Consider the following 21,973-nt stretch of genomic DNA (forward strand, 5'->3'; position numbering starts at 1 on the left):
AATATTAAAGGCCATCCAAGGCGTCATGAAACAAGGATAATGATGACCCCAGGATATCTTGCGGAAACGTTTGCCAGCTTTCCATGGGCTTTCCGAAGAAGGCAACCACCCGGCGATCAATTCAATTTTTTTTTGGGTTGGCTATTTTTGAATCACCGCACATTTTGTTTCTGTATAACCGACATGTAATTTCGGAATAAGCAGAAAGGGTCGGGATCACTGCGCAATCCAGGAATCCTTCTCTGCTCATTCGTCTTGCAAAAGGTGAGCATCTGTGACCCTAAACCATCCATCCACCCCCATCCATTTAAGCGATCCATCCATCGAATACATCTCTCGTGTCACGACATCAATATTAACCGATATGCTCCAAAAAATTATAGTATCACCATGCAAATCTTTGTCAAGACTCTGACTGGCAAGACCATCACCCTTGAGGTCGAAAGGTAATGCCCGTTCTTCTAATGTGCCAAAATGCGCTACAAGCTTTAAAAACTAGCAGAGACCAGCTTTTTCTAACATGAATGACATTATATTGGAATAGCTCTGACAGCATTGATAATGTCAAGCAAAAGATTCAAGACAAGGAAGGTGAGTTCATTGAGCACTCAATCCAGCGACATTGTCCAATTTTTTTTATTCATCGACGAAACGAATTAGGTATTCCTCCGGATCAGCAACGTTTGATTTTCGCTGGTAAGCAGCTCGAGGATGGTCGCACCTTGTCCGACTACAACATCCAAAAGGAATCCACCCTTCACTTGGTCCTCCGTCTTCGTGGTGGTATCATTGAACCTTCCTTGAAGGCTTTGGCTTCCAAGTACAACTGCGACAAGATGATTTGCCGCAAGTGCTATGCTCGTCTTCCCCCTCGTGCCACCAACTGCCGTAAGAGAAAGTGTGGTCACACCAATCAGCTTCGTCCCAAGAAGAAGGTAATTTCTTTCATTACCACTGGCCTCGTTTGGACATGGTCAACTAACTTACTTTCACTTTTAGCTCAAATAAGCGTATTGCTTATTCTTTGCATGGTACCTACAATAAAAAGTGTATTGTTGGTTTTCAAGACAAATTCTTGGTCTTTATTGTGTATTGCTCTACTTTTGCTTTTGCTTTTAGTTTCTATGAAATGTTTTCTAGTGGATTAGGAGGAAGTATCGGTGGTATCCATGGCGGATACTTCGTTACTGGTTTGAGCTTGCAGTGCTTGTTGTTTTGCCATGCCTTCTCGTCGTTTTCGTTCGCGCCGTTCCTCTTTGGTTTCTACATGCTGCATGATGTTGGCTGATTCCACTTCTTTCTTCATCATGTCCAAAAATAATTTCATGCGGTCCATATTTTGCATAAACTTTTGGTTGGACATGGTCACGAGGAGGTATAAGTAATCTGGATCCACTAAGCATACGATCCGATGGGTAATGGGGTCGACATAAGCAATGGGCGTATCAAGTTTATGTGTACTCCGGATAGCGAGCATTTGTCGAGATCGGGAAGGTGTAATACCGCTGTTCTGATAACCGGCTTGAAATGCGAGGCCAAGTAAACGCATAGCCGTATGCTGATGCGAAGCTTCTACGTGAAGGATCTAAATTTTGCAAATTTTTCTTTGTTAGAGCGAATGATGTATCATGTAGCAAGTGTCAATGAATTAATTACCAAGGGTTCGAATTTGAAATAAACAAGCTGTTTCTGCAAAATATTCTCGGGTCGTTCAGTGGCCAAACTCACACGATCGATTTGATCACCAAAAAGAAGCTTCAAAACCCATTGGTCTCGTTGTTCGCGATTCATGGTCGGTATGTCGACAGGATCATGGGTAACATATAACCAAGTACCGCCTTTAGTTGTCTTTTCAAGCGTATCTTCACTCTCAGCTTTTTCCAATCCTTCACAGTAAATGGCAATGCGGCCAGAACAACTGCTTGTCGTATAGTAGTCGGGATGTTCATTAATAATGTGAATGAGATCAAGAATAGGTGCATCCACAAATCCTTTGGGTGATTTGTCCCGTCGATTAGGATCAAGAGCTTCTACAAGTGAAGACACCACGTGTTGCTTTCGTGTCAAAAAAGTATCCGCCATAATAATCAATTCGAAAAGAAGAAATAACGACGACAACCAAACAAGTGTAATTTTTTTTTTTTTTTTTTTTTTTTTTTTGTATGCGGGTTGAGATGGAAACCAGCGAAATTGCAGGTGGGCAAAAGAAATGTGACGCTCTTTTTCTACCTATTCTTCATGCTCGGTGGTGACACTACCATATCTGACAATGACACCTTTGATATTGCAATAAATTTTCGATATAAAGCTTGGAATTCGGGCATCGGCGGTGGGCGGCAGAAGCCATTCATCCAGATGAGTGGCCGCTGCATGCATGGCTTCTCGGGTATAAGGGGATAAAAAGTATCGTAAACGTAGAAAATGACCAAAAATAATGAGTGCCAAAATGGATGTCTGAAACCTAAATACCACAAGGAAATAGACCGTCAGTTCATTGAACGTGGTTTTTGATCTCATGCACTGATGGTGATACTTACAACGCGACACCTACGATAAGTCGGCCCATGATACCCACCACTTCTATATACGCAGCCAGCTGCATTGCCCCTTCGTGGTATTCATCCGTCAGTTGCTTGATAGCCTGACATGTCTTGTTGATCGTGGAACGATTGGTAGCGGGGAAAAAGACAGGGATTATCGTCGAACGAATGTACGCAAAAGTGTGGAATATTGAAAAAATAGAAAATGGGATCAAGGTCACTAATGTAATCAAAACTGGTGCGTCAGCATATGCAGGCATGATTTTCAATTGATTCAAACGATTTACCTGTAATAGGATGGTAAGCATACCAGTAAAAGGCCAATGCCAGGTACTGGGTATTTTCATTACGGAAAATGTCCATGGACCATCGCTTGGGAGCCTACAATATACGTATGCTTTCCGGTGAATACTGATGTCAATATACAAGGTGCACGGACGATTGTCTCCTGGTATCCAAATACTGGAGACAAGTCAACGTGGACCGAAGGTCAATGGTTGACATTTACTCTCACCGAGTTCCAAACCACTACAGCGTAAGATATCAGGGCACCCAGATAGGCGCGTTTGTAATAGGTAGCATTGGCATTCAATGACATGACGGACATGAAGTACAGCATGGCATTGCACACAACGCATACATGACCGCACCACCAGTAAAACTGCGGGTGCTAGAAAAAGACATCATAAAAAATAAAACGAAATTCCGAGTGTGAGTTTGGTCATCGTTGGATGGCTGGACCTGCTCCCATGATGCTCACCTTGATAAGCACCGCCAATCGGTCTTGCAATGACGGTGCGGTGGATGTCATCAGGAAAAGGAGATAAAGCAAAGCTGCACCATGCTGCATGCACCTTTCTCGGCAATTTTCTGTGTTCGTACCCCGCGATTTCATCGGATCATTCCATTGGGGCGGTCACATGTGAAAACTTCATCATTTGCTTGGAAAGCGTATTATTTTTTTTCTCTCTCATCGCGAATCGTCCATTGCCATGCCGACTTTAGAATTGATTGAAGACGAGAACCCTTTTCTGTTATCTAAACCTAAACCGCAGTTTGACAATTTATCCGCCGAAGAACAAGCTGCTTTTTTGGATAAAGTAGCGGCTGAAGTGTCAAACGATCCTGCCGCTTTGAATCGTCTCGCTTCGACATTTTTGAAGCAGGCTACCAAGGACGATTTCAACAATGTTACCGTGCAACCTATTCCCGGTTACGTTTGCCGGACCAGTACCGTAGCGTCCAACAATGAAAAACATAAAGTAGGCACCACTGTGTACATCAACATCTGCCATGCCGCTGCCATTCCGGAACCGACTTTGGCTACCGAAGCCGAGATCCAGAAGGCATTGAATGCTGAACCCGATGCCAAATACAGAGTACCCTTGAGTATGGGGGAACCGAGATTTGAGAAAACGACTGGTAAAAAGAAGGAACCGTGTTTCATGCGAATGAAAAATTGACCAACCAATTTTTTTTTTTTTTTTTTTTTTTTTTTTGCGTGAATGTGTAGCTGATAAAGTATGCCTCATCATGGATGCCTGTATCCATACTCAGCCTTACCTTCGTTCCGAACGCGATCTTGATTTTAGATTATACATTATGGAGCTGGCCATGGAATATGTGGAGGAAAATGAACACATTTCTCTGAGTCGAGGTTGGTTCTTTCATGCAAAAGGGTACTATGATAATGCACGCTAACATGTGATCCCGCTTTCCAGAGTTTACCATGCCAAAGATGAGTTCCAAGGGAACCATTCCTAAACGTATTGTCCGACTACCCAAGCCATCATTGATGACTGCTGTACGTCAGAGCACAGATGCGGCTAGCACGCAGTGGAAATGCACACCGACGGTGTCGGTGCAGGGAAAACACATCCTTGTTGTCGTTCCAATGCCGAATCTTGTACGTATCATACCCAGAAAGTTCCTAAAGATGACAATCGCTCACATAACTGCTATAGAACTCTTCCGACTGGAGACTGGATATGGAAACCAAGCAGTTGATCATTTCCGTCAACGGTGTTGCGTCCCATATCCCTCTGCCAAGGGATATAGACATCAATGCCGCGGAGAACACGGCTCAGTTTTATAAAAAGAGTCGCGATCTCGTCGTTTGTTTGAGTATCCAAAACGGCTCTGCCAACGCTGGCTCTGAAACAAGAAGACAATACCTGTAATTGATAGAGCATTCTCGCATATGTACCATACTACATTTAATTTTACAATCATTTTTCGCATCACTGTATTGACTTCCATTTCTTACACTGAGAAGCGATAGACTGAAGGTTCTTTTGCACAGCAACCATGACAATATCAAATACCGTTACACTATAGCAATACTCACTGAATTGAAAATAGGTGCCGGAAACCGCATATCCCTTCATGGAAAAAACAACAATCACTGTTTGCATCAAGCTAAGAATAATATTCAGGTGGAAAGTCATCATTTTAATAGTATAGTTTATAAAGCTGTTTTCTGATGAATTTCCTGGAGAATAGCTCCGGCCCCCATGTCGAGCAGCTTTTGAGCTACGGTATTTCCAAGCTTTTCAGCCAGTTGCACTTTGGCTTCCACGTCATTGGCATCGGTAAAGGATATTGCTTCTTCATGTTCCACCACCGTTTGACCGTCCACGCTAGCAACCAGACCTCGGAGGCTTAAACTGTCCTCTTTTAATAATGTGTTTACGCCAATAGGAACGCTGCAACCGCCTTCAAGGGCACGCATGAGCGCTCGTTCGCTGACGCATCGAATACGTGTGGCATCGTGGCTCAGTTTCTCCAACAATCGGCGACAGTGCATATCATTCTCACGGCATTCAATGCCAAGAGCGCCCTGCGAGACGGCGTGCAACGAATCGTTGGGTGGTAAAATTTGAGAAATGCGGTCTGCGTGACCCAATCGAACCAATCCTGCTACTGCCAAGATGATACCCGCATAGTCTCCATTGGGATCGTCCAATTTCGATAATCGTGTATTTCTAACAATCAGACAAAAAATATGAGATCCCTTTTCATCAGTGACTTATTTTTTTTTTTTTTAGCAAAGATGATACTTACAAGTTGCCACGCTAAGATTTCACCGCGTCATATGAAATAAAATACATATTAGATCCGTAGGTTCGTCTTGGATGACTACCGGGCAAAAAGTAGGGAACAACCACTTACCACATCTTTGAATACCAAGGACGGGTATCGACGTTTCAACTGAGCTACGCGACGCAAACTGCTTGTACCAATGACGGCTCCTACAGGCAAGCTAGCCAAAGAATAGCCTTTCCACTTGGGTGATAATACGAGGGCATCGTTGGGATCTTCTCTTTCGGTGACTGCGCCCAAAAACATGCCAGGAGGCAAGGTGGTAGGAAGATCTTTCAAGCTGTGAACAACGAAATCCACTCGTCCGTCTTCCAATGCCACTTCCAGTTCCTTTGTGAACAATGCCTTCTCACCGATTTTGCTCAATGCAACGTCAAGGATACGGTCGCCGGTGGTGGACATGGCTTCCACTTTGAATTCATATTCAGGATACAGACTTTGCAATGTATCACGGACAATGTGGGTCTGCACAAGAGCCAACTGCGATTTTCGGCTACCAATAGTATACACCTTCTTGTCGTCGGACGCCATGGCGAAAGAACAGTCAGAACCTGAAAAGTAAAAAAGAACCAGCTTCAGCGATCCCACATGGGCGACTGCACAAAAAAAAATATCCACTAAATTCAGATCCCGATGCCCAATCCTCTTTTCGCTTATGACAAATGAAAAAAACAATAAGAAAAAAAAGATGCTGATGCAGAGAGATAGAAAAAAATATGTATAATAGTGTATTTGGATTGGGACATGTTCTACAGCGCGTTGTTGATAATCTCAAATGCTTGTTTGTATACTTCTAGCAAGGATTTGCATTTCTCACGTTCCGAAGCCATAGCTTCATCTTCTTGAAGCAACTCATTAAAGAGCTCTTCCTTATATAATGTAGCCACGAGACGGTTTTGAACTGCCTCGCGGGAGTAGTTGACCAAAAGATGCATGACCGCCTTGGGCACCAAGTCTTGAATATTTTTTCGTACAATGTTGAAGTAACTGGTAATCAAAGTGCCTGTACATCGTGAAGAAGTATAAGCATCAACGAAAATGACGAAGATTAAAAAGAAGCTCAAAATGGACTTACGAATTAATTGTGCTTCTAACCCTTCCCGATCCGACTGCGCAATGTGACCGTCGTTGTTCAATGATGCCTGTATCTCTTGGTTACTTCTCTACTCTTTCAAAAGATGCGAAACTGAAATGTACCTGTTCAAGTTTACGCTCCAATTCAGTTTCCATGACGCTGTTCACAGAGAAAGGTGGTGCATATTGTGAACTATTCATCATTTCCTGAGATCCCAACGCAGGACGCTCGTTCTTGTGCGCTCCTCCGAAGAAGTAGGTTAAAAACGAGTCTTTGGGCATCGAGGAAGGATCGGCGTTAGGATCCCTGTGAATTACTCCATTGGGCATACCCATCGATCCTTCTTCATCGGCTCGACTGCTTGCACTGATCACGCTCGATGGTGGCGATACACGCGGCTTTGAGTTGGCAACAAAATGAAAAAAAAAGTAGCTGTCAATGTCCCGACCTCATTCATAAAAAGGCTGGTTGTTATTACGCACGAAGCTTACCCGCCGCTTATCGATCTTCTTCTTTTTCTTGGATTCGGTTTCGAGACTTGCCATGGCACCTGCTGCGCCTAAGAAATCCGGATGGTTGGTATTGATGTAGGCGCGTTCAATGGCAATCAGACTCTCAACGTAGGTAGAAGTCGGCCCGAGTCTTTCTCTCAATAACTCGGAAACCACCTCAACCAATTTCGTTTGAAGCTTTGGGTATCGCATCAATTCCTACCAACAGAGACTCACTTCAGTCTCGCTGAACTTCTTTACTCAACTCAACACCCATATTAGCTTACGCACCTTATTCTCCGAGTTGTGGCAAATTTTCATCAGTTCTTCGTACACGAGTTCAACACATCGCAAACTGGGTGCTTCTAATAATTTGATCTGTGGTCTTACTAACAGATCAAACGCGAGTTCAGGAACAAAAAGGGATGGACGGGGTCCGGTGGAATTGCGAATGGCAGTACGGATGTCGTTGTTGTTGAGGTTGGCACACGGAGGGATAGCATCCAACGCATTACCGAATACGTTGTTAAAAATAAAATAGATTCGTGCACCACCGCATCTATTGGAATCGTGAGTAAACAGCGACATGATGTTACTCCATTGTAAAATGTACTTACAGTTCTTTGGTAGACATCTCGGCCGATGTACCATCAATAGCCGCCACAAAATCATTGGCAAACTTTGTTAATAACCGTAAAACAAGAGAGCCCTAAAAATATCCGCCGCAAGTTAGAGAGAATATCTTTTTTTCCTAAAAAATGATCATACTCGATGGACTGCTCCAGTGGTAAAGGTGGGGTCGCCGTATTGTGCTAGCTCCTTTTGTGTTTGGCTGATTAAACCACTGAGTTTGGTTCGCAACTCGGGTAACTTTTCTTTGATGTGTGCAAGCAGAATCTTTGATTCATCATTAATCAGTATCCTCGTCCCATGTGATGTGAGTTATATCACTTACAGCATTGAGCTGCCTGCTGAGGTATTTGGTGCCGCAGCGATGGGCGATATTTCGGTAAGATGGGTGCTGTAGAAAGAAATCGTTTTCGGCCTTGATTGCATCCACCATGGCTTTATTTGTAAGAATATCTTGTTGGCTGCGGTTCACCACACCAATGAAGCCCAACTTTAGAGGGTAAGCGCGACCGGTGAGAACATCCAGCGCATTGGTTCCGGCATCCATCAAATCCAATTTCGTAAGCACGCCCACCGTGCGTTTACCTGAATAGAAAATTTGTAAGAAAACAAAATGCATAATGAAGGATAGGGATGCGACAGGCGATCGGTGACATGAAAATTTTTGGGACATTGTACCTTCGGGGTCCACTTGGCGCGCCAACTTGATGCTCTCGGAGTTCGCCATGTCGTTGTTCGCAGGAGTCACCGCCAAAATGATACTTTTTTCCAAGCCAAAAAAAACGCCAATTAATATCCCGGTATTAACAAGAAACGGGTTCAGCCCCGCCGCTTTACGAACCTGTTGGGATTGGAAATGTAATCCATGACAAGACTGCGGATCTGCTTTTCAATGTCACTGGGCTGATCACCTATTGAACAATGAGGATTCAACAAATCTCCGTTATTCATTTGCACAAAACAACTCGCAACGCCAGCACCCTACCGATAGGAATCTATAGCAACCGAGGGAAAAAAAAAGGCAACCGTTCAAAGTGAGTTGGGACTCGGTCGGAATGTGCACCAATGGAAACCATGCCAACTTACCTTGGTCAATCCTGGGAGATCCACCAGCGTCAGTGTGAGCACTTTTGGTGAATAAATGCGCAAGTGGATAGGCATGCGAGAGATGCCCTTATTTTCGCCCGCTAAACGGGTGGTTTCTCGCTCAATTTCGTGCCGAATGTCGGAGAAGTCGTAGAATTTCTTTTCCTTCAGATGAAGGAACTCGCCGTATTCGAGAGCCGTGGGTTGCGGCAGCGTTATCAACTGGAGAATCAAGGGACGTCGAGTAATGATACCACTGCCACGAGGCAAAAAGTCCCGCTGCACAATAGTCTCGAGAACCGACGACTTGCCCGACGATTGGGATCCAACCACGACGATTTGGGGTAGGTCCAGTGTTTCGTGCGAGCTAATGGACGACAGGACCGTTTGGACCTTGTTCGTCAATTCGATCAAATCATTCATGTCGGCAACGAAAACAACACGCGAATCAGCTTTTGCAGCAAAATGAGATAAATGGACAAGGTCAGCCGCTTGTCGTTCAGGAACCGGGCTTCAATGTCCGACTCGCAATGATGACGTGAAATATCCATCTCCACTTCATTTTCGCCCCGATTTCTAGTTGTCGAAAAAAAAAGAGGACTGGGTTTTTTTTATCGGTATCGCTGTCATTGCATTTTCCTAAGTGAAACCCGCCCAGTGTCCTTTTCTTTTTACTGCGCTTTGGGAACAATATGGCTTCGCAACATCCTCCCCATGGTCAGCAGAGTGATACCTCCGGTCGTCGTTTGGTAGACATCGGGTTATCGACTGCCCAACAGCAATATCAACACCAGGGCCCTATGTCGTCTCAACAACAGCCCAACGCACCTGGAGGAACCATACCACAACACCCACCGCCTCAACACGTTATACCTCCTGCCGCGCGAGCCTCCAGTGCGCATCCTGTTTTCGATCTCGGTCAGTTCTGGCAAGAGCAAATGCGCCTAGCAGAATCCTTCGATTCCGACTTTAAGAACCACCCTTTACCTTTGGCGCGAATTAAAAAAGTCATGAAGACCGATCAAGATGTCAAGGTACGTGTGTCTCGGTGTCCATCTCAACTACAAGCCTATGAGGTTTTATTCCACCTAACGACGCTTGGTTTTGCATGGATAGATGATCAGTGCCGAGGTTTGCTTGAAAAAGACACGGTTAACTTGGATATAATGACGAATCATGATATGATAGGCACCTATACTGTTTGCTAAAGGTTGTGAAATCTTTATCACTGAATTAACCAAGCGTGCATGGTAAGAACCTCGCTTTATATAATCTAAATGTGGAAATGTCAACTGACTCATCGTATCTAGGGTTCATGCAGAAGAAAATAAACGACGCACCCTGCAGCGATCGGATATCGCCACGGCCATCACCAAAACCGACATGTGTGACTTCTTGATCGATATTGTGCCCCGTGAAGAAGCTGCCAAAGTAAGCGCTATGTTTGGCAGATATTCGCGTAAAAAAATTACGCTGTCTGTAATTAAGTTGTCTGTAATTACGTTGTTGATGTTTGTATTCTCATTTAGTCGACCAATCAAATGTATGATCAAAGCGGCTATGCAAACTATTACCAATCATCGAATATGCCACAGTATGCATCTACACAGGTAAATAAAAAGCTAAGACATTATCCTCTCTTTCCATGGAGGGTTCTGCACCGACAAGAATTCCCATTAAAAGGAATTCAACTGAATAGATGGCTGGACATCCAATCGATACCGCTGCTGCCTATTACCCTCAGTTATCGCAGGTAAATCAACATCAACAGAATCCTTATGGCTAATGCATGATAAGGAATGCTTACCTGTTACATGGATTCCAGCTGACACCGGAGCAAGTACAGCAATATCAATTACAATTGCAACAGTTTGCTGCGCAACAACACCCCTATGCTGCTGCAGCAGCCGCCGCCGCCGCCGCCGCCGCTGCAGCACAAAATTCGTCCGGCCATTCGCAACCATCCACTCTATCGAGCGCACCTCAGAGCCAGCCTGACAATACATCTTCTGCATAAAACTGAAATTTTACAAACCATAAGAAGTGCGAAGACGACAAAAATCGGTCTCGCCGTCCTTTTTATCTTTAAGGAACCCATCAAAAAACAGATGCAACCTTTTCATATATAAACATGTAGACACTTACTGTACTTTTAACCGCCTTTCATCTTTCATCCTTTATCCTTCCAGCGTGTCCGTCATATTCTCGTGTCATTAAAAAAAAGGGACTGTTATTTAGACGAGACTTTTACTGCTTTTTTTATTTTTACATTAAACTGCAGAAAAATGTAGGATGACTATACAATCTAGATAAGATCAGCGACGTTCATGGGCATTTCTTCAATTTGAGTGTTGTAGAACTGTTCAATGTCTCTCATCATGCGAACATCGTCGTTGGCAACGAAGTTGATAGCAACACCCTTACGACCGAAACGACCACCACGACCAATTCTGTGAATGTAGTTTTCGCGGTTGGAGGGAAGATCGTAGCTAAGAAAAAAAAATTATCAAATTAGTTCCAGCGCTATCCATTCTTTTCTGCAGTTAAGAGGAAACTTACTTGATGACCAAAGAAACTTGCTGGACATCAATACCACGAGCCAACAAATCGGTGGTGATCAAGACACGCGAGGAACCGGAACGGAATTCCTTCATGATGACATCACGCTGAGCCTGGTCCATATCACCGTGCATGGCGGAAACAGTGAATTCACGGGCGTGAAGCTTATCGGTGAGCCAGTCGACCTTTCTGCGAGTGTTACAGAAGATAACGGCCTGGGTAATAGTGACAGTCTCGTACAAATCACAGAGAGTATCGAGCTTCCATTCCTCCTTTTCGACGGCAATGTAGAACTGCTTGATACCTTCGAGGGTCAATTCATCACGCTTGACCAAAATACGGATGGGATCACGCATGAACTTGGTGGTGACTTCCATGACATCAGCAGGCATGGTAGCGGAAAGCAAGACAACCTGGGCGTCACCAGGCAAGAGCTGGAAGACGTCGTAGATTTGATCCTTGAAACCACGGGACAACATTTCATCAGCTTCATCAAGAACGAACATCTTGACGCTGTCGGTCTTGAAAGCACGACGGTTGTTGATCATATCAAAGACACGACCGGGGGTACCGACAACGATGTGGCAACCTTCCTGGAGCTTGGCCATATCCTCGCGGACGTTGGTACCACCAATACAGGCGTGGCACTCGATGCCCATGAAATCACCAAGGGCAAGGACGACCTTCTGGATCTGGAGAGCCAACTCACGGGTGGGAGCGAGAATCAAAGCCTGGGTAGCCTTCAATTCAACGTTGATAGATTGAAGAATGGAGATGGAGAAGGTGGCGGTTTTACCGGTACCAGATTGGGCCTGAGCAATCACATCATGACCCTTGATGACAGGCATGATAGCACGCTGCTGAATGGTCGAGGGGCGCTCGAAACTGTAAAGTTACACATACAAAAAAAAGCAAGCATTTCATCAGTCTGAGGACTCTCCTTATGTTTCGGACATATGAATGCAACGACGATGTCTTGAAGTGCGTACATCCTTATTAAGCCCATGAAACAAAAACTTACCCATAAGCATAAATACCACGAAGAAGCTCGTTGTTGAGGCCCATGTTGTCGAAGTTGTCAACAACATCATCCCAGTTGGACTGTGAAGGAAAAAAAAAAAAAAAGAAAGTTTAGAACATCGCAAAAAAAAAAACGGATCTTGACCCATGGATCAGCTTTTCATCGGCACTCACCTCGATCTCGTTTTCAGTAACTTCTTTCAAAGGTTCGTTGCTATTAATATGAATAAAAGAGATTAGATGAGTACCATGTATATTACAGATGTAATAACCCAATGCTCTGCTATAAGCCTCTTTATCATTCTTAAGCCACCAATGGCAACGACGATTGTTCCATCCCTCAGGGTAACGTTCCCATGTTGCCCAATGCTACACCGTTGCCACCTGTTGTCCTCTAAGCTACATATCGCAGCAAATAATAAGCGATCTTTACCTCATGCTGTCAATGACTATAATAAGTCTAAATAAAAGGAAGGAAAAATTCTGGTTTGGGGCACCGTTGACAAAATAAAAAAAAATTTGGTTGTATATGCGTACTGTAAAATACAAACCTTAGTCGGACTACTACGTCATCCGCACCGTAAATTTTTTTTTCGAAAATTTGGTTTTCAGCCAATCTTATCATGGCTGACGGGATGAATGAACCAGTGAGGAGAACGGATCTTGGCCGAAAACAGACTTTCTGTACCTTCCCATTAGTTTCATATTACGATCCTTAAATTTATTCACCTTGCGTGGTTCCTGAGAATGTGTATAACAGGCATTCTACTTCTTTTGTACGGCATGAAACTCATATATGACGAACACAATTCCTTTTAGACTTTAGTGCCCAAATATGGATATCACGAAAAAAAAATGCAAGATCTAAACTCAGTTTACCAAGCAATGGGAACTAAGAGACACTTCGGTTCCTTTTCCCTTTCTTTTACCTCTCTTTTCCTATCTTCCTTTTTGTATTTGTTTCGGATATGGCACCCAAAGTTTTGTGTACCCGTATTCTTCCGCCGGCTGCACAACGACGGCTCGAAGCCCAGGGGTTTGATCTTGTGCAATGGAAGAAGGACACTGCCATGCCGCGCGAGGAATTGCTGGCAAACGTCGCCGGTAAGGACAGTGTTTGACCCGCATCGCGTCGTGTCGCTTTCTTTTTGCGCTGTGCATTATGGGATGGGATAGAACGTTCTTACGCAAAATTTGCCCGGATGTAGGTGTGGACGCAGTTATCTGTCTCTTGAGTGACCAGATAAACGACGAATTATTGGATCATGCAGGTCCTCAGCTCAAAACGATCGCAACAATGAGCGTTGGATACGATCATATCGATGTTGACGCTGTTCGTGCCCGAGGAATTCACATTGGTTATACACCCGATGTGCTGACAGACGCTACAGCCGATTTAACCGTGCTATTGACATTGGCAGCTGCGCGTCGGATGAAAGAGGTAAAATAACGCAAAGCACACATGATTCATGGGAGTCAGCACATTGATCTACAAATTTTCGGTGGGAATTAGGGTATTCGCGCCGCGGAGAATGGAGAGGTACATACACAACAATGTTTAAAAGATTTCCTAAACGGGCAATGCATTTTGCGGATCATTCACACGCGTAGACGTGACCTTTTCTATTTTCATAGTGGGGAGAATGGCGACCTACCTGGTTATTAGGATCTCAATTCACCGGCAAAACATTGGGCGTGATTGGTCTGGGAAGAATCGGAGAAGCCGTAGCGAAACGTCTTCAGGCATTCGGTATTCAGCGCACCTTGTACTGGGGCCGCAAAGAGCGACCCAATGCGGTGAATGCTGAGTTTGCTTCTTTGGACGAATTACTGGCTCAATCGGACTATGTGGTCGTGTGTGCTGCTTTGACCCGCGCCACCAAACATATGCTAAATTATGATGCCTTCAAAAAGATGAAGAGAACAGCTGTAAGGTGTTTGAGTGTTTGTATATCACAGACGATCGATGTTTACCATGAAGTGCATAGGTGTTTGTGAATACTGCTCGTGGCGGTATCGTACAGCAAGATGATTTGGGTAAGTTACTTAAGAAAAACCGGATCAGGCATAGCTTACTCACAGCGGATAACGGCTAGTTCGTGCTCTGGAAGAGAATTTGATCGCTTCGTGTGGTCTTGATGTGACAACGCCTGAACCGCTTCCCACGGATCACCGCCTGTATCAGTTCCCTAACTGTACTATTCTGCCTCATATTGGTAAGTGGAAATAACAAACACGGCCAAAAGGAGGGTATCATACTGTACCCGTGACGCGCTAAACAAATTGTACATGTCCTTAGCAAGCGCCACCATTGAGACAAGAGAAAAAATGGCGGACATGTGCGTAGATAACGTGCTGGCTGGCTTATCCGGCGCGGCATTGCCCTTTGCTGTGCCAGATCAGTAATGTATCGCTATCTCTTTTTCGTACATAAACAAATGTATTCATATTCCTCCATACATGAAAATCGGAGCATAGACCATCTGTGTTGCGCAAGTTCTTCGTTTATTAAGACATCCCAGATGCCGTTAGCAGATAGTTTTGGTCAATCATGGTCGAGGCACGGCATCAATTCGTACGTACCCTTGCCCTTTCATGAGCATACTGTAGCAGGACTGAATCATAGATACCTGCAATTCTAACTGTATCAAATAATATTTATTTAATCTTAGTAGTTCTTTTATATAAATATACAACGATAACGAGGAGCCTAGATGGAAGTAATGCAGCTGCCAAAAAATCGTCGAATAATTTCGCGACCATAGGGAATATAGCTGGCTCTAAAATGCAATGGATATCAGATGTCTATATCCTCTTTCATAGTTACGAGATTATACTTACGAGTACCACACCAATGCGCAAAACTGAATAATCACCAACACGATAGACAGCACGAAATTGTGAAGCTAATGATAAACGAAGCAAATTTGAGCTGTGTGATTCAAGAGTAATTGATTCAGCGATACTTACCAATATAGAGAGAACAAGTGTCAGTACCAGCAGTGCCAGGTAAATACTTGTGGCCCAAAAGCGCACTAAATTCGAAGTTAAAATAACCACAGATTAGGATGTAATGTTCATCAATCATTTGTGGTGAAGACGAAAAATTCACCTGGAGCAAACATGGTCTTAATCTGCTTTGGGATACCGATAATGAACGTTAAACTGAATGGGTTTTTTTTTTTTTTTTTTTTTTTTTTTTTTTTTTTTTTTTTTTTTTGGTTTGCATGGATTTATTAGTGACTTTTCTTTTTTATCACGATGACCCTTTAGTCACTGTACAAAGTGGTTTACCTGAATAATGAAATTACGTTGCCGATACTGTATATGATGGCAAAACCGACAACGTTTCCTCCCAACAAAAACAGCGTCGACTGGACAATAAGTCATTCCGAACATTAGTTTCGATAGGGTTCAAACACCATGGCGCTCTGCATTATACCTACCAAAATGGATATAATCATGCCAATGACAAAGCTAAAGGCCATGATATTAATATACTGGGTCTTTCATTGCTTGGATTTCGGTTGACATACCATGCTCCAAAAGCATAAAGACGCTGCATACGGGTCAAGCCGCAGAAGCGCCAATTGCCTAGTTGGCGCGTGAGTTCCAGGTTTTCAACACAACAATTGCCAAATAACAAAGAGGTTACCGTCGTCCATGACGCCCTGATCGCTGAATTCACCCGAAAAGAAACCAAACGCCATATTGATGAATTCGTGGAAAACCTTCAGAGAACATGGACCGTGTTGCCACCATGGCTGACAATGGAAACGGTCGGGGTTTCATTTCATCGTGACAAAAAATTCCTTTCATGTGACCCCAAAAGTTACATAGTCTTTTTTGTTTTCTGACTTGCCGTTTTTCCCGTTCACCGTCACTTTTTACTCTGAACAATGAACGTGGCACGCGTCATATTTGGTCGAAAGCAATGTTACTCGACATCTTCTAAAGGCTGGATTCAAAGGCAGGCTCGCGATCCGTTTGTGAAGGCCGCGAAATCGAACCAATTCCGTGCTCGCAGTGCCTTTAAACTTGTTCAGCTCAATGATAAATACCGCGTTCTGCGGAACGGATATACCGTCATCGATTGTGGGGCCGCTCCAGGTGGCTGGACTCAGGTGGCGGCTAAAAAGGTTCAGGGCAAAGGTCTTGTGATTGGCATTGATCTGTTGCCGATCGATCCGATTCCCGGTGCCCACTTGATCCAGGGCAACTTTATGTATCCCCAAACTCAGGCCTCTGTTCGAACTATCCTCGGTGATCGCAAAGCCGACTTGGTATGCTCTGATATGGCACCCAGTTTCTCCGGAAATCATGTAGCAGATCATGCTCGTTCAATGGTAAAAAAATACGTTCCCATTGAATATTATTCTCGCGACCGAAACCCTGATCTGATAGCGGATGTTCTCCCATAGGAACTTTGTGAATCAGCTTTAATGTTTGCTCAAACGACTCTCAAACCAGGAGGTGCGTTTATTGCCAAGGTAACTGTCGCAATGAGAAATTGGGGCGCGTCTTGATGTAAAAGAATGTGATATTGACCTTGTACTTTTTAGTTCCTCATGGGAGGAAGTGAAGTTGAATTCCGGAAAAAGTTGCAGACACTCTTTGGCAAAGTGAAACAAGAGAAGCCTGAAGCGTCACGCAAAAAGTCGACAGAAGGATTCTTTGTAGCATTGAACTATTTGCCCTCCAAATGACTGAAGAGTAATCCTTCACATTACCTATTGATGGCGACCTATTGATGACGAAAAAGAAAACCAACCTAAGAAGCATGACGAAAGGGAGACGTTCGATATACGCTATCAGCGGTTTCTTGTTTTTTATTCTAAAATATGTACACATCATACGCGGCCGCGCCACTTTTGATCTTTTCCAAGCCACGCTGACGATTTTCGGTCGCATTCTTCCGATGATAACGTAACATCCTTTGGCGCTACGGATGCGTTCTCTGGAGCTACTCGATGATGTCGCTTGAACCACTGGCGGAGCTTAGGTCGCGCAGAACGCAACGAGGGCGATGACGTGGAAGAAGGCATCATTGAGAAAGGCACAGGGTATGATAGCATGGGCTCATAGCATTGTTGGGGAGTGGGGACCCAGCCGTCGGCCCTTTTACGAGCTGCCTCATCCAGATACTGCGAAGAATAATGGATGGAAGGAACCGGTTCTTTGGTGATCATATTATCGTGGACGGGTTCAGCAGGCAATGGCTTCTTCTTATGGCGCAACAGATGACGCATGGCGTACGTTGACACGGTGCGCACATACGTTTGTGATTCAGTGTCCATGAACGGAAGACAGCGCATCAAAGTGCACCAATGCATATAGGCGGCGTCCAGCGGGTCCTTGCTATGCTCTTGGTCTATATCGGATAAGCCCAATCGTTTAATCAATTCGGAGTAAGCGGTGGAAACATTGGGAGATTGGACATGTAACGTGGAATGCGTGCTGTCATCCGGTGTCATTGCTTCTTTGTTCGCTACGGCTTGCTCTAATTTATCTACTTGAGCCGATAACTGATACAGTATATGGATAATATCCTTCAATGCCAACGCCTGTTGATCATTTCCTCTGCCATCGCTGGGTAATGCTAGCATGAGTTCTGACGAAAATAAAAGAAAAAAGGTTTTTCGAAAGCCTTAAAATATGAAAGTAATGAAAGTGCTCTGATCAAAAGATTGGAAAAAGATAGAAAAATAAAAGTGGCTACAATGCAAGATCGCATTACGACAGCATTGGTAAAAAAAAAAAAAAAATTGTAAACAGCACATTCCCCAAGTGAATAATGTAGAAATGCAAATCCCAAATGACAGTGCCAACTAAAATTCTAGACGGTTCAACCTAGCCAACTATGCGGTCATTTCACTATTATCGCACTTACGGCACTTACGGCACTTACGGCACTCTCACTGCAAGTTGAATGAATCCTTACAGCAAAAAAGCATGCTGTAGATAACTGAACATAAAGTGTGAAGCAAAAACGTCCTCCGCTTTTTCAATAAGCACTTGTGCATCTGTACATACCGGTCCGTGTTCCGCCATCAACCAGTCACATGGAAAACACTGTGACAACGTAGAACATTCTCTAAATGACCACCCACCATGCCATATCTCATTGTCTTTGATTTTCTTCTGCACAGTGTAAAAAGTATGTAAAAGCCAGCAAATACTTGCAGCATGCAGTCAATGCTGCGGTGACACCTTGAAGCTCTATTCTATCCAAATTGTTTTTATAACGGAAATATCAACAATACATGCCGAATGGTACATATTACAAAGACAAAGTATAACTCGTCACATCATTCGAAGTTGCCCAGCAATATCGATGATTTTTTTGACGCAGAACATTTAAAATTTTCACCGATCATTGTAGGACTTTATCGGACGGATGGAGGGACGAGGGGGTATCGTTGGAGGGGTTTCCCAATATTGATGTGAACCACTCGTGTTCTCCATACTAACACGGCCTCCCTCCTCATCCTCATCATACGCGTCATCTGGGACGCTGTAAGGCCACATGCCTGATGTGGCCTGAGAAAGATCCTCGACATCATTATCCATTCCTTGAGGTCGGCCGCGATCGATAGTATGTTTTACACCAGCGCCAGTCTCATCGTAAAATGTATCATCGACGCTGCTAGGACGGCTGTCGCTTGTGCCACTGATACTGAATCGCATAATCGAACTGGCATTGCTGAGAACCGAACTGGAATACTGACCGCTGCAAGTACCAGAACTAACTCGACCGAAAGACATGCTCTTCTGTCTTGGTGGCTCACGTAACGTACTTAGTTCCTGAAAAGAAAAAGAGGACGGGCCAATCAGTCACTCGCTACACAAGCTATAGCATCACAGTATGCTTATACTTACATCGACCAATGCCTCGCTTACCCAGGGCCGCATCAGAATAAAATGGGTAATCAATTTCTGTTGTTCATCCAGGTCATCATCGTCCTTTCCATCATGTTTGTCAGTGTTTCCCATATGACCCACACTCTGTTGTGTATGGATACTGGTGCTACTGCTGTTATTGTGGTTGTTACCAAATAGAGACGAGGCACCACCGCTGAGACGTCCAATGCCGGATTTGCTCCGTTGCAGGGCTTTTGAAAGCACAGGACGAATGTGATGGTGAGGATGATGGGAGCCATGATGGTGTTTGGTGGGTGAAGACCGTTTAAATCGGACATAGTTGGACGGGGGAGACGAAGGATAGGCCGGACACGCCTGGAATTGTTCCATCATGTGCAATAAATCGGCCACGCGAGGATCGTCCGCCACAACGTTTTCTGATGGTTGGTGTTGCTGTTGCTGCTGTTGTTTGACGGCGGTGATCAGATACGTCATATCATGGATAAAAGTGCCGAGAAATGGCACCGTGGGTTGGCTGTAACACTGGGCACGAATGCTTGCCACGCTTTTGCCATTCACCACTGTGGTACTGACCATACCCATGTGTTCTCGATATCGACCGTAGTTTTCGGCTTCGGACATGAGTTCCATCAATGAATCGAGCTTGGCCATGCTCTTTTTGGGAATGTAAGCCCACGTTCGTCGTAATCGCTCTACGGGAGGCGTACCTAGCGCGCAGACAATGGCTTTCAACGATTGATAGTTACGGAATTCATGGCATTTGGATGCTATGGTGATCCAGTGGTTGATATGTTGAGCACGAGATGACGCTTCTTGAGGAAGTAAGATGGAATGCTCGATCGATCGTGTGATAAAGTTGAAAAAGTCGGTCGAAGCGACGACCCGTGGATGGGGTGTCCTGGGATGATGTTCGAGCAGAGCATGGCTGGGAATAGCGCGGAAAATAGCCGATTCAATCGTGGTCAACTGATAGGCTACCAGTGAAGGTTGGAAGTGAAGAATGGTAGGAATGGTGGCTGCGCTCATATACAACGTACGAACACGGTTCAACGTATGCTTGGCTTCGGCTATGTAGGGGGTATATCGAAGAATGGCCTGGTTCAGCTCATCTTCGGTGAGAGGGTCATTTTGTGCTTGTTGCTTTCTTTCTCTATAGTCTTTCAATGCAAGCTCGAGCTCGTCCAGCTTTGATTGCAGTATGCGATGCGTGGTAAGTAAAGGGGGTATAGGTATCAGAGGTACATGATCGTGCTGAGGTGAAGAGGAAAGAGGAATAAGTGTATCACCATGATGGGTTTGCGCTGGCACAAGGTGAGTCGGATCCACTTGACCATCTTCGTAAAGAACCGAGGTACTGCTATCCTCGTCTGCATGATCCGATGGAGATGGATATGAAGCGGTGGATGGCATGCTTTGAGTCCGTACGTGATAACGGGGATGTGATTGGGTCCACGGAGCCGTGGGCTCAACCGGCGACGGGCCGGCTTCTTTGGATGACAAGGAAAATGAGGAAGGGGGCCGACAGGGATTGGTGCGCATGGGTTTCGGTGGTAACACAGGCTTTATATGGTGAACAACAGATGGTTTTGGTGGTACGGGTGGTGGCGGTATTTTTTTCACTTGATGAACGCCAGTATAAGCGTTATCTACTACGTTCCGATTCTGCACTGAAGTAGTAGGACCGCCATGCGGTTCCAGCATACTCTCGAGATGCTTCAAGCATTCTCGTATGACGGTCAACGATGAATGATAATCCGGAGGTGGAGATACGATGGCTATCAGTTGGGTTGTTTTTTAACAGTTAGGCTTTTTTTGCGTTCCATTTTCATAAAGTTTGGGCTATGTCCGATAAGGAAAACGCACAACAATGGACGAACCGGACATCGAAAAACGTTCTTAAAGCTTGTTGTGCCGTGGACAGATAGGTCATGTAAGCGTCCTACAAATGGATAAGTTCAGTTTCTTGTTCCTGGGAAATCGTGTGCCTGTTTATTTGTCTTTATATTTTTTTAAGCTATGAAAACGCACCTTTAGTTGGCCCTGCTGTTGGTACTCAAGAGCAAAAGCCAAAGAAGATTGAACATCTTCCATGATGAACACGATGGGAAAGAGCGATCAGGATGACTAAAGCGAGATAAAAAATGAAAATTGAGGAAAACGGAATACAGGGACAACAGTTAAGAAAATTGTAATGATGAACAGGGAAAATAAGAATAAGGATAAAGTAAGCAATTACAGATTTGGAAAGAATGAGGGAAAAGGAAGGAAAAAAAAAGAAAAGAGAAAAAGAAACGATAGTTTAATCCATGCAATCAAATAAGCATTCATTATCGTGTACAGTGACCCACAAAAAAAGGGGGAACTACCGTAATTTTAAAATGCCCTATAAAAAGTGGCTCGTATTTTTGCATCTGATACTTAACTCACCCACTGCAACCATCCCACTCTTTTTTTTTATTACAGGTACGATGAGCGAGGATATGTTGCTGGACGTTTTTCGGCCATTGACAATAGCTGCCATAAAATCGTTATTGCAACTGTGGTTGACGACACCTTGCTGCCAGCTGCACACATGGATTAATCCATCG

General features: G+C 44.3%; 12 protein-coding genes across 12 annotated transcripts; 4 read left to right on the plus strand and 8 right to left on the minus strand.

Annotated features, from left to right (window-relative positions):
• Positions 1 to 1,076: 1,076 nt before the first annotated feature.
• On the minus strand, positions 1,077 to 2,116 carry BYT42DRAFT_596466 (tRNA wybutosine-synthesizing protein). The gene is made up of 2 exons (XM_051570934.1): positions 1,657 to 2,116; positions 1,077 to 1,585 (listed from the first exon to the last, which is right to left on the minus strand). Exons 1-2 carry the CDS (start codon positions 2,080 to 2,082, stop codon positions 1,145 to 1,147), a joined length of 867 nt encoding a protein of 288 aa, XP_051428290.1. The 5' UTR covers positions 2,083 to 2,116; the 3' UTR covers positions 1,077 to 1,144.
• A 113-nt stretch (positions 2,117 to 2,229) lies between these two features.
• On the minus strand, positions 2,230 to 3,351 carry BYT42DRAFT_609528 (uncharacterized protein; the record flags this gene model as incomplete). Its single annotated transcript, XM_051571273.1, has 5 exons — positions 2,230 to 2,461; positions 2,538 to 2,760; positions 2,828 to 2,921; positions 3,049 to 3,210; positions 3,301 to 3,351. The coding sequence occupies 5 exons, from the start codon at positions 3,349 to 3,351 to the stop codon at positions 2,230 to 2,232; spliced, it is 762 nt and encodes a 253-aa protein (XP_051428291.1).
• Positions 3,352 to 3,532: 181 nt separating this feature from the next.
• On the plus strand, positions 3,533 to 4,720 carry BYT42DRAFT_609529 (pre-RNA processing PIH1/Nop17-domain-containing protein; the record flags this gene model as incomplete). The annotated part of the gene is made up of 4 exons (XM_051571274.1): positions 3,533 to 3,962; positions 4,054 to 4,197; positions 4,262 to 4,446; positions 4,505 to 4,720. 4 exons carry the CDS (start codon positions 3,533 to 3,535, stop codon positions 4,718 to 4,720), a joined length of 975 nt encoding a protein of 324 aa, XP_051428292.1.
• A 284-nt stretch (positions 4,721 to 5,004) lies between these two features.
• On the minus strand, positions 5,005 to 6,173 carry BYT42DRAFT_609530 (porphobilinogen deaminase; the record flags this gene model as incomplete). Its single annotated transcript, XM_051571275.1, has 3 exons — positions 5,005 to 5,524; positions 5,604 to 5,614; positions 5,712 to 6,173. The coding sequence occupies 3 exons, from the start codon at positions 6,171 to 6,173 to the stop codon at positions 5,005 to 5,007; spliced, it is 993 nt and encodes a 330-aa protein (XP_051428293.1).
• A 133-nt stretch (positions 6,174 to 6,306) lies between these two features.
• On the minus strand, positions 6,307 to 9,450 carry BYT42DRAFT_552166 (Dynamin central region-domain-containing protein). The gene is made up of 12 exons (XM_051566349.1): positions 8,925 to 9,450; positions 8,824 to 8,833; positions 8,680 to 8,749; positions 8,517 to 8,599; positions 8,164 to 8,423; positions 7,977 to 8,105; positions 7,826 to 7,917; positions 7,500 to 7,767; positions 7,200 to 7,427; positions 6,840 to 7,115; positions 6,718 to 6,784; positions 6,307 to 6,645 (listed from the first exon to the last, which is right to left on the minus strand). The coding sequence occupies exons 1-12, from the start codon at positions 9,345 to 9,347 to the stop codon at positions 6,392 to 6,394; spliced, it is 2,160 nt and encodes a 719-aa protein (XP_051428294.1). The 5' UTR covers positions 9,348 to 9,450; the 3' UTR covers positions 6,307 to 6,391.
• A 78-nt stretch (positions 9,451 to 9,528) lies between these two features.
• Positions 9,529 to 11,162, plus strand: BYT42DRAFT_552170 (histone-fold-containing protein). Its single transcript, XM_051566350.1, has 7 exons — positions 9,529 to 9,958; positions 10,041 to 10,055; positions 10,113 to 10,174; positions 10,235 to 10,355; positions 10,454 to 10,534; positions 10,624 to 10,677; positions 10,750 to 11,162. The coding sequence occupies exons 1-7, from the start codon at positions 9,617 to 9,619 to the stop codon at positions 10,939 to 10,941; spliced, it is 867 nt and encodes a 288-aa protein (XP_051428295.1). The 5' UTR covers positions 9,529 to 9,616; the 3' UTR covers positions 10,942 to 11,162.
• On the minus strand, positions 11,163 to 12,994 carry BYT42DRAFT_552172 (ATP-dependent RNA helicase eIF4A). The gene is made up of 5 exons (XM_051566351.1): positions 12,937 to 12,994; positions 12,678 to 12,717; positions 12,505 to 12,584; positions 11,484 to 12,368; positions 11,163 to 11,413 (listed from the first exon to the last, which is right to left on the minus strand). The coding sequence occupies exons 1-5, from the start codon at positions 12,939 to 12,941 to the stop codon at positions 11,230 to 11,232; spliced, it is 1,194 nt and encodes a 397-aa protein (XP_051428296.1). The 5' UTR covers positions 12,942 to 12,994; the 3' UTR covers positions 11,163 to 11,229.
• Positions 12,995 to 13,373: 379 nt separating this feature from the next.
• BYT42DRAFT_552176 (D-isomer specific 2-hydroxyacid dehydrogenase) lies at positions 13,374 to 15,496 on the plus strand. Its single transcript, XM_051566352.1, has 9 exons — positions 13,374 to 13,607; positions 13,712 to 13,944; positions 14,017 to 14,043; positions 14,139 to 14,432; positions 14,492 to 14,540; positions 14,600 to 14,719; positions 14,803 to 14,905; positions 14,982 to 15,078; positions 15,176 to 15,496. Exons 1-8 carry the CDS (start codon positions 13,472 to 13,474, stop codon positions 15,013 to 15,015), a joined length of 996 nt encoding a protein of 331 aa, XP_051428297.1. The 5' UTR covers positions 13,374 to 13,471; the 3' UTR covers positions 15,016 to 15,078; positions 15,176 to 15,496.
• Positions 15,341 to 16,213, minus strand: BYT42DRAFT_487748 (Got1/Sft2-like family-domain-containing protein; the record flags this gene model as incomplete). The annotated part of the gene is made up of 5 exons (XM_051563829.1): positions 15,341 to 15,409; positions 15,474 to 15,538; positions 15,616 to 15,668; positions 15,798 to 15,877; positions 16,148 to 16,213. The coding sequence occupies 5 exons, from the start codon at positions 16,211 to 16,213 to the stop codon at positions 15,341 to 15,343; spliced, it is 333 nt and encodes a 110-aa protein (XP_051428298.1).
• A 189-nt stretch (positions 16,214 to 16,402) lies between these two features.
• Positions 16,403 to 17,209, plus strand: BYT42DRAFT_488224 (ribosomal RNA large subunit methyltransferase E; the record flags this gene model as incomplete). The annotated part of the gene is made up of 3 exons (XM_051563859.1): positions 16,403 to 16,849; positions 16,925 to 16,993; positions 17,066 to 17,209. The coding sequence occupies 3 exons, from the start codon at positions 16,403 to 16,405 to the stop codon at positions 17,207 to 17,209; spliced, it is 660 nt and encodes a 219-aa protein (XP_051428299.1).
• Positions 17,210 to 17,353: 144 nt separating this feature from the next.
• Positions 17,354 to 18,109, minus strand: BYT42DRAFT_541977 (uncharacterized protein; the record flags this gene model as incomplete). Its single annotated transcript, XM_051565585.1, has 1 exon — positions 17,354 to 18,109. One exon carries the CDS (start codon positions 18,107 to 18,109, stop codon positions 17,354 to 17,356), a length of 756 nt encoding a protein of 251 aa, XP_051428300.1.
• A 567-nt stretch (positions 18,110 to 18,676) lies between these two features.
• Positions 18,677 to 21,681, minus strand: BYT42DRAFT_552186 (ras guanine nucleotide exchange factor domain-containing protein). Its single transcript, XM_051566353.1, has 4 exons — positions 21,414 to 21,681; positions 21,249 to 21,324; positions 19,383 to 21,160; positions 18,677 to 19,307 (listed from the first exon to the last, which is right to left on the minus strand). The coding sequence occupies exons 1-4, from the start codon at positions 21,474 to 21,476 to the stop codon at positions 18,870 to 18,872; spliced, it is 2,355 nt and encodes a 784-aa protein (XP_051428301.1). The 5' UTR covers positions 21,477 to 21,681; the 3' UTR covers positions 18,677 to 18,869.
• Positions 21,682 to 21,973: the final 292 nt, after the last annotated feature.

This window comes from Radiomyces spectabilis, assembly GCF_025331425.1.
Source record: "Radiomyces spectabilis strain NRRL 2753 chromosome Unknown BYT42scaffold_1, whole genome shotgun sequence".
In the NCBI taxonomy this organism is placed as follows: domain Eukaryota; kingdom Fungi; phylum Mucoromycota; class Mucoromycetes; order Mucorales; family Radiomycetaceae; genus Radiomyces; species Radiomyces spectabilis.

Bases quoted from the DNA above. Each gene is read 5' to 3' on its own strand.
- BYT42DRAFT_596466 (XM_051570934.1), bottom strand. From the start codon at position 2,082: ATGGCGGATACTTTTTTGACACGAAAGCAACACGTGGTGTCTTCACTT. The intron at 1,586-1,656 runs GTAATTAATTCA...TGCAAAATTTAG, and splicing joins ATTTCAAATTCGAACCCTTG to ATCCTTCACGTAGAAGCTTC.
- BYT42DRAFT_552166 (XM_051566349.1), bottom strand. From the start codon at position 9,347: ATGAATGATTTGATCGAATTGACGAACAAGGTCCAAACGGTCCTGTCG. The intron at 7,116-7,199 runs GTGCGTAATAAC...GCCAACTCAAAG, and splicing joins ATAAGCGGCGGGTAAGCTTC to CCGCGTGTATCGCCACCATC. The intron at 6,785-6,839 runs GTACATTTCAGT...CAAGAGATACAG, and splicing joins TGGAGCGTAAACTTGAACAG to GCATCATTGAACAACGACGG.
- BYT42DRAFT_552170 (XM_051566350.1), top strand. From the start codon at position 9,617: ATGGCTTCGCAACATCCTCCCCATGGTCAGCAGAGTGATACCTCCGGT. The intron at 10,175-10,234 runs GTAAGAACCTCG...CATCGTATCTAG, and splicing joins GAATTAACCAAGCGTGCATG to GGTTCATGCAGAAGAAAATA. The intron at 10,356-10,453 runs GTAAGCGCTATG...ATTCTCATTTAG, and splicing joins CCCGTGAAGAAGCTGCCAAA to TCGACCAATCAAATGTATGA.
- BYT42DRAFT_552172 (XM_051566351.1), bottom strand. The intron at 12,585-12,677 runs GTGAGTGCCGAT...TTTCCTTCACAG, and splicing joins TTACTGAAAACGAGATCGAG to TCCAACTGGGATGATGTTGT. The intron at 11,414-11,483 runs GTAAGTTTCCTC...TTTTTTTCTTAG, and splicing joins CAAGTTTCTTTGGTCATCAA to CTACGATCTTCCCTCCAACC.
- BYT42DRAFT_552176 (XM_051566352.1), top strand. From the start codon at position 13,472: ATGGCACCCAAAGTTTTGTGTACCCGTATTCTTCCGCCGGCTGCACAA. The intron at 14,044-14,138 runs GTACATACACAA...CTATTTTCATAG, and splicing joins GCGCCGCGGAGAATGGAGAG to TGGGGAGAATGGCGACCTAC. The intron at 14,433-14,491 runs GTAAGGTGTTTG...TGAAGTGCATAG, and splicing joins AAAAGATGAAGAGAACAGCT to GTGTTTGTGAATACTGCTCG.
- BYT42DRAFT_552186 (XM_051566353.1), bottom strand. From the start codon at position 21,476: ATGGAAGATGTTCAATCTTCTTTGGCTTTTGCTCTTGAGTACCAACAG. The intron at 21,161-21,248 runs GTGCGTTTTCCT...CCCAACTGATAG, and splicing joins TGTCCGGTTCGTCCATTGTT to CCATCGTATCTCCACCTCCG. The intron at 19,308-19,382 runs GTAAGTATAAGC...TTTTCTTTTCAG, and splicing joins TAAGCGAGGCATTGGTCGAT to GAACTAAGTACGTTACGTGA.